This window comes from Penaeus japonicus, unplaced genomic scaffold, assembly GCF_977035675.1.
Source record: "Penaeus japonicus unplaced genomic scaffold, GWHDUDI00000001_assembly GWHDUDI00000023, whole genome shotgun sequence".
NCBI classification, from domain to species: domain Eukaryota; kingdom Metazoa; phylum Arthropoda; class Malacostraca; order Decapoda; family Penaeidae; genus Penaeus; species Penaeus japonicus.
Window position 1 is genome coordinate 39,169,479 of NW_028234425.1, and position 7,500 is coordinate 39,176,978.

At 33.6% G+C, this 7,500-nt stretch overlaps 1 protein-coding gene across 2 annotated transcripts in view; it reads right to left on the reverse strand.

Moving 5' to 3' along the window:
- Window positions 1-7,500, reverse strand: part of Wnt2 (Wnt oncogene analog 2) — a 57,146-nt gene that overhangs the window by 19,495 nt on the left and 30,151 nt on the right. For both annotated transcript variants that reach the window (XM_043023961.2, XM_043023963.2), the window contains exon 2: window positions 4,833-5,062. In XM_043023961.2, coding sequence (XP_042879895.1) covers window positions 4,833-5,062 — 230 coding nt within the window. The remainder of the gene's footprint in view (window positions 1-4,832; window positions 5,063-7,500) is intronic.

The window sequence follows — 7,500 nt, forward strand, 5'->3', positions numbered from 1 at the left end:
AGTCTATTTATCTGTGATTTTTTTTTTCGGAATGATAATTAACGCTCATCTAAGCTCGTTAATCGCCCTCTCATTGCGAAATAGAGGTAATTAGATTAATGAAGGCAGTCGCTTAGGATAAGAAGGGCATAAAATCATATTGAATTTATGCTTGTTATAATTTTTTTTTCAGTCGAGTCGAGTTGATAAGATGGAGATTAAACTGATTAATTAGGTTTTGAAATCATTGAGAAAGATGCTGCTTAATAATTGTTAATATTATCAGAATTGTTAACATTATAGTATCATTGTGTCTTTTGTAAGGTGCATTATACTTGCAGACGGAAATATTGTGAATGTAATTCTGAAATGGATGTAGAAATTAATGGAAGGAAAAGAAAAGGAAGAGTCATAATAATGATAATGATGACAGCAATAATAATAATAATAATAATAATAATAATAACAATGATGATGATAATAATAACAATAGCAATTATAATTATTATTGTTATCATTATAATAATGATAACGATAATAATTTGGACAATAACAAAGAAAGTTTACACAATAAACACATAAACCCCCCCCCCAAAAAAAAAAAAAAAAAAAATCCCTCTATTCCACCTTCGTCCAACCAATGTTCAAAACCCCAAAGACAAATAGCAGATCGACCACAACTGTAATCAATCGAATGGACACAGACACAGCAGGGACACGAGTGCAGTCGCCACGTGTCAGAATGTGCAGACTTCCTCTGCGGACGAGGAAAACAAAATGGAGCTTTTTACTGTTACTTTACTCTTACTCTACTGTTACTTTACTGTTATTCTACTGTTACTTTACGGTTACTCTACTGTTACTTTACGATTACTCTACGGTTACTTTAATGTTACTCTACCGTTACTCTACTGTTACTTTGCTGTTACTCTACTGTTACTTACTGTTACTCTGCTGTTCCTTTATTGTTACTCTACTGTTACTTTAATGTTACTCTACTGTTACTCTGCTGTTACTTTACTGTTACTTTACTGTCACTCAACTGTTACTCTGCTGTTACTTTACTGTTACTTTACTGTTACTCTACTGTGACTCTACTGTTACTCTACTGTCACTCACCTGTTACTCTACTGTTACTTTGCTGTTACTCTACTGTGACTTGACTGTTACTCTACTGTCACTCAACTGTTACTCTACTGTTACTTTACTGTTACTCTACTGTTACTTTGCTGTTACTCTACTGTTACTTTACTGTTACTCTACTGTTACTTTGCTGTTACTCTACTGTGACTTTACTGTTACTCTACTGTCACTCAACTGTTACTCTACTGTTACTTTACTGTTACTCTACTGTGACTTTACTGTTACTTTACTGTTACTTTGCTATTACTTTGCTGTTACTCTACTGTGACTTTACTGTTACTTTGCTGTTACTCTACTGTTACTTTGCTGTTACTCTACTGTTACTTTACTGTTACTCTACTGTTACTTTACTGTTACTCTACTGTTACTTTACTGTTACTCTACTGTTACTTTACTGTTACTCTACTGTTACTTTACTGTTACTCTACTGTTACTTTACTGTTACTCTACTGTTACTTTACTGTTACTCTACTGTTACTTTACTGTTACTCTACTGTTACTTTACTGTTACTCTACTGTTACTTTACTGTTACTCTACTGTTACTTTACTGTTACTCTACTGTTACTTTACTGTTACTTTACTGTTACTCTACTGTTACTCTACTGTTACTTTACTGTTACTTTACTGTTACTTTACTGTTACTTTACTGTTACTCTACTGTTACTCTACTGTTACTTTGCTGTTACTCTACTGTTACTCTACTGTTACTTTACTGTTACTCTACTGTTACTTTACTGTTACTCTACTGTTACTTTGCTGTTACTCTACTGTTACTTTGCTGTTACTCTACTGTTACTTTACTGTTACTTTACTGTTACTTTGCTGTTACTCTACTGTTACTTTACTGTTACTCTACTGTTACTTTACTGTTACTCTACTGTTACTTTGCTGTTACTTTACTGTTACTCTACTGTTACTTTACTGTTACTCTACTGTTACTTTACTGTTACTCTACTGTTACTTTACTGTTACTTTACTGTTACTTTACTGTTACTCTACTGTTACTTTACTGTTACTTTACTGTTACTTTGCTGTTACTTTACTATTACTTCACTGTTACTCTACTGTTACTCTACTGTTACTCTACTGTTACTCTACTGTTACTCTACTGTTACTTTACTGTTACTCTACTGTTACTTTACTGTTACTCTACTGTTACTTTGCTGTTACTTTACTGTTACTCTACTGTTACTTTGCTGTTACTCTACTGTTACTCTACTGTTACTCTACTGTTACTTTACTGTTACTCTTCTGTTACTTTACTGTTACTCTACTGTTACTTTGCTGTTACTTTACTGTTACTCTACTGTTACTTTGCTGTTACTCTACTGTTACTCTACTGTTACTTTGCTGTTACTTTACTGTTACTCTACTGTTACTCTACTGTTACTCTACTGTTACTTTGCTGTTACTTTACTGTTACTCTACTGTTACTCTACTGTTACTTTACTGTTACTCTACTGTTACTTTGCTGTTACTCTACTGTTACTTTACTGTTACTCTACTGTTACTTTACTGTTACTCTTCTGTTGCTTTACTGTTACTTTACTGTTACTCTACTGTTACTTTACTGTTACTCTACTGTTACTTCACTGTTACTCTACTGTTACTTTACTGTTACTCTACTGTTACTTTGCTGTTACTCTACTGTTACTTTACTGTTACTTTACTGTTACTTTGCTGTTACTCTACTGTTACTTTACTGTTACTCTACTGTTACTTTACTGTTACTCTACTGTTACTTTACTGTTACTTTACTGTTACTCTACTGTTACTTTACTGTTACTCTACTGTTACTTTACTGTTACTCTACTGTTACTTTACTGTTACTCTACTGTTACTTTACTGTTACTCTACTGTTACTTTACTGTTACTCTACTGTTACTTTGCTGTTACTCTACTGTTACTTTACTGTTACTCTACTGTTACTTTACTGTTACTCTACTGTTACTTTACTGTTACTCTACTGTTACTCTACTGTTACTTTACTGTTACTCTACTGTTACTTTACTGTTACTCTACTGTTACTTTACTGTTACTTTACTGTTACTTTACTGTTACTCTACTGTTACTTTACTGTTACTTTACTGTTACTTTACTGTTACTCTACTGTTACTTTACTGTTACTTTACTGTTACTCTACTGTTACTTTACTGTTACTCTACTGTTACTTTACTGTTACTTTACTGTTACTCTACTGTTACTTTACTGTTACTCTACTGTTACTTTACTGTTACTTTACTGTTACTTTACTGTTACTTTACTGTTACTTTACTGTTACTTTACTGTTACTTTACTGTTACTTTACTGTTACTTTGCTGTTACTCTACTGTTACTTTACTGTTACTTTGCTGTTACTTTACTGTTACTTTACTGTTACTCTACTGTTACTTTACTGTTACTCTACTGTTACTTTACTATTACTCTTCTGTTACTTTACTGTTACTTTACTGTTACTCTACTGTTACTTTACTGTTACTTTACTGTTACTTTACTGTTACTCTACTGTTACTTTACTGTTACTCTACTGTTACTTTACTGTTACTTTACTGTTACTTTACTGTTACTCTACTGTTACTTTACTGTTACTTTACTGTTACTTTGCTGTTACTTACTGTTACTCTACTGTTACTTTACTGTTACTCTACTGTTACTTTACTGTTACTCTACTGTTACTTTACTGTTACTTTACTGTTACTCTACTGTTTCTTTACTGTTTCTTTACTGTTTCTTTACTGTTTCTTTACTGTTACTTTACTGTTACTTTACTGTTTCTTTACTGTTACTTTATTGTCACTCTACTGTTACTTTACTGTTTCTTTACTGTTTCTTTACTGTTTCTTTACTGCTACTTTACTGTTACTTTACTGTTACTTTACTGTTACTTTACTGTTACTCTACTGTTACTTTACTGTTACTCTACTGTTACTTTACTGTTACTTTACTGTTACTCTACTGTTACTCTACTGTTACTTTACTGTTTCTTTACTGTTACTCTACTGTTACTTTACTGTTACTCTACTGTCACTCTACTGTTTCTTTACTGTTACTCTACTGTTACTTTACTGTTTCTTTACTGTTTCTTTACTGTTTCTTTACTGTTACTTTACTGTTTCTTTACTGTTACTTTACTGTTACTCTACTGTTACTTTACTGTTTCTTTACTGTTACTTTACTGTTACTTTACTGTTACTCTACTGTTACTTTACTGTTACTCTACTGTTACTTTACTGTTACTTTACTGTTACTCTACTGTTACTTTACTGTTTCTTTACTGTTACTTTACTGTTACTCTACTGTTTCTTTACTGTTTCTTTACTGTTACTCTACTGTTACTTTACTGTTTCTTTACTGTTTCTTTACTGTTTCTTTACTGTTACTTTACTGTTACTTTACTGTTACTCTACTGTTACTTTACTGTTTCTTTACTGTTTCTTTACTGTTACTTTACTGTTACTCTATAGTTACTCTACTGTTATTTTGCTGTTATTCTACCGTTACTTTACTGTTCCTTTGCTGTTACTTTACTGTATATATATATATATATATATATATATATATATATATATATATATATATATATATATATATATATATATATATATATATATATATATTTCTACTATGTGTACATAGTCCTGTACGTACCTACAACCTATACCTTTTCGCCGCCATCACCACTGGCGTCCCTTCCGGTTGAGCGACTCACCCATTAAGACGACGTAGCCGAAGACACTGCTGGAGCTCGCCTGGAGGGAGCAGTTCCAGCGGTGGGCCCTGAACTGGCGCTGGCACTCTCCGATGCCCACGCGCGCGCCCTCGCTGATAGCCACGATGGCGTCCGGCGCCCTGGTGCAGATGCGGCGCTGGCTCGGGGTGATGCCGGGGACTCGCGAGCACAGCAGGTCAGCGCCCAACCCCAGCACGGATGACACTGCCCTGGTGGACACAGCGCGGTTAGTTAGCGTCGAGGTACCTGGGAGTCAGCTGTGTGATTGGCTATGCAGGTAAGTTTGTTATTATCGAGATACGTGGCAGTGAGCTGTGCAGTTAGCAACACTAGTGAGTTTTTATTGAGATACCTAGAAGTGAATTGTGCAATTGGCAACACAGGTGAGTTCGTTATTAATGTGATACCTGGTAGTGAACCGTGCAACTAGCAACATGGTTGGTTGTTATCGAGGGCAGGGAATATTGTCCAATTAAACACATTATTTTATAGGAGAACTATAATCATTTCAGAAATACGCACGCCCAAAGCACACCACTTTGATCGCATTCTGCTGTGACCCAAGGATGAAAACGATAATCAAGGTGTCGCATAAAAAAAATCTGTATATCGTTAGTTAAAAGTTTCCAAACACACACACACACACACACACACACAAACAAACAAACACACACACACACACACACACACACATGTTTAAATTTCTACAGTTCCCACAGAGGAAGACAGGGGTATAAACACACATCGTTTATATGACGATGACAGAGTAGTGATAAAATGTATCAGCAAAGATGACACATACGAAAATATAATTGAACAAAAATCTAAAAGTTTAATAATAATAAAAAAAGACATTGAAAACCTACCCGTTCAAAAGTGTGATTAAAAGAGGCATTATGATAACAATATTATGAACATGAGGTCATAGCGACAAATGTAGAAGAAAGGTATGAATGAGACTGAATATCTAAACACGCAAGAGATGCATTTGACGCGTTTCGACGGAGGTCTTTCTCAAAAATACATGTATTTCGACGGAGGACTTTCTCAAAAATACATGTATTTCGACGGAGGACTTTTTCAAAAATACATGTATTTCGACGGAGGACTTTCTCAAAAATACATGTATTTCGACGGAGGACTTTCTCAAAAATACATGTATTTCGACGGAGGACTTTCTCAAAAATACATGTATTTTTGAGAAAGACCTCCGTCGAAATACATGTATTTCGACGGAGGTTTTTCTCAAAAATACATGTATTTCGACGGAGGACTCTCAAAAATACATGTATTTTTGAGAAAGACCTCCGTCGAAACGCGTCAGATACATCTCTTGCATGTTTAGATATTCAGTCTCATTCATACCTTTCTTCTACATAGCAAAATTAATTGATGTTATATACAGATCATATATATTATTTATAACCACACCAACTGCCAATATTGTAGTGCAATACACTTCTTTCAGAATGATCAGCCACTTCTTCCAAACCATGAACACACATCCTATTAGCAACAGCCAGACGGGTAAAAAAAAAAAAGGGGGGGGAAATATCGTGGAATAAGCGTAACAACCTTAACCTCGGTTGTTTTTGTTAATACTGTTACAATAAAAAAAATAAAATAAAAATAAAAATGAATAAATAAAATGAAATAAAATAAGATAACAGTGATGGTAGTAATAATGATAGTGATTATGATAATAGTAATAAAATAATAATGATAATAATGATAATGACTAAAATAGTGACAATAATAATAATAATAACGTTAGTAATTACAATGATAATATTGATAACAATCATGATGATGATGGTGGTGATGATGATGATGATAATGATGATGATGATGATGATGAAGTGATGAAGATGGAGGAGATGATGGTGATGGTGATGTTAATATATATCATAACAGCAATAATCAACAATGATCTTGATAATTATAGTACTAATGATAATAATGATAATAGCCATAATGATAACAATAATTATGATAACAAGATCCAAAATAATAATGATAGAATATTGATAATATCAATAAAAGATAAGAATAATGATAACAACAACAAAATAAAAATAATGATTAAGATAATATAACAAAATTGATAAAAATAACAACAACAATAATAACAATGACAATAATAATAATAATAACTATAATAATAATAACAATAATGATAATACCAATAACAACGAAAAAAGAAAAAAGAAAAAGAAAAAGGAAACATGCTTCGAATAAAAAAAAAAAACGAAAGGTGACCAGGCAAGGTAAACAAGACAGCGAAAAGAAAAGGAAAAACATATATAGGTAAATCGGGGAAAGGCATGTGAATTAGCAAGATAGAGGCATAAAGATTAAGTGGCTATGCAGAAGGTATGAGGCTATGTTGAGGAGACTACACAGAAGGGAAGAGACTACACAGAAGGGAAGAGGCTACACAGAAGGGAAGAGACTACACAGAAGGGAAGAGACTACACAGAAGGGAAGAGACTACACAGAAGGGAAGAGACTACACAGAAGGGAAGAGACTACACAGAAGGGAAGAGACTACACAGAAGGGAAGAGACTACACAGAAGGGAAGAGACTACACAGAAGGGAAGAGACTACACAGAAGGGAAGAGACTACACAGAAGGGAAGAGACTACA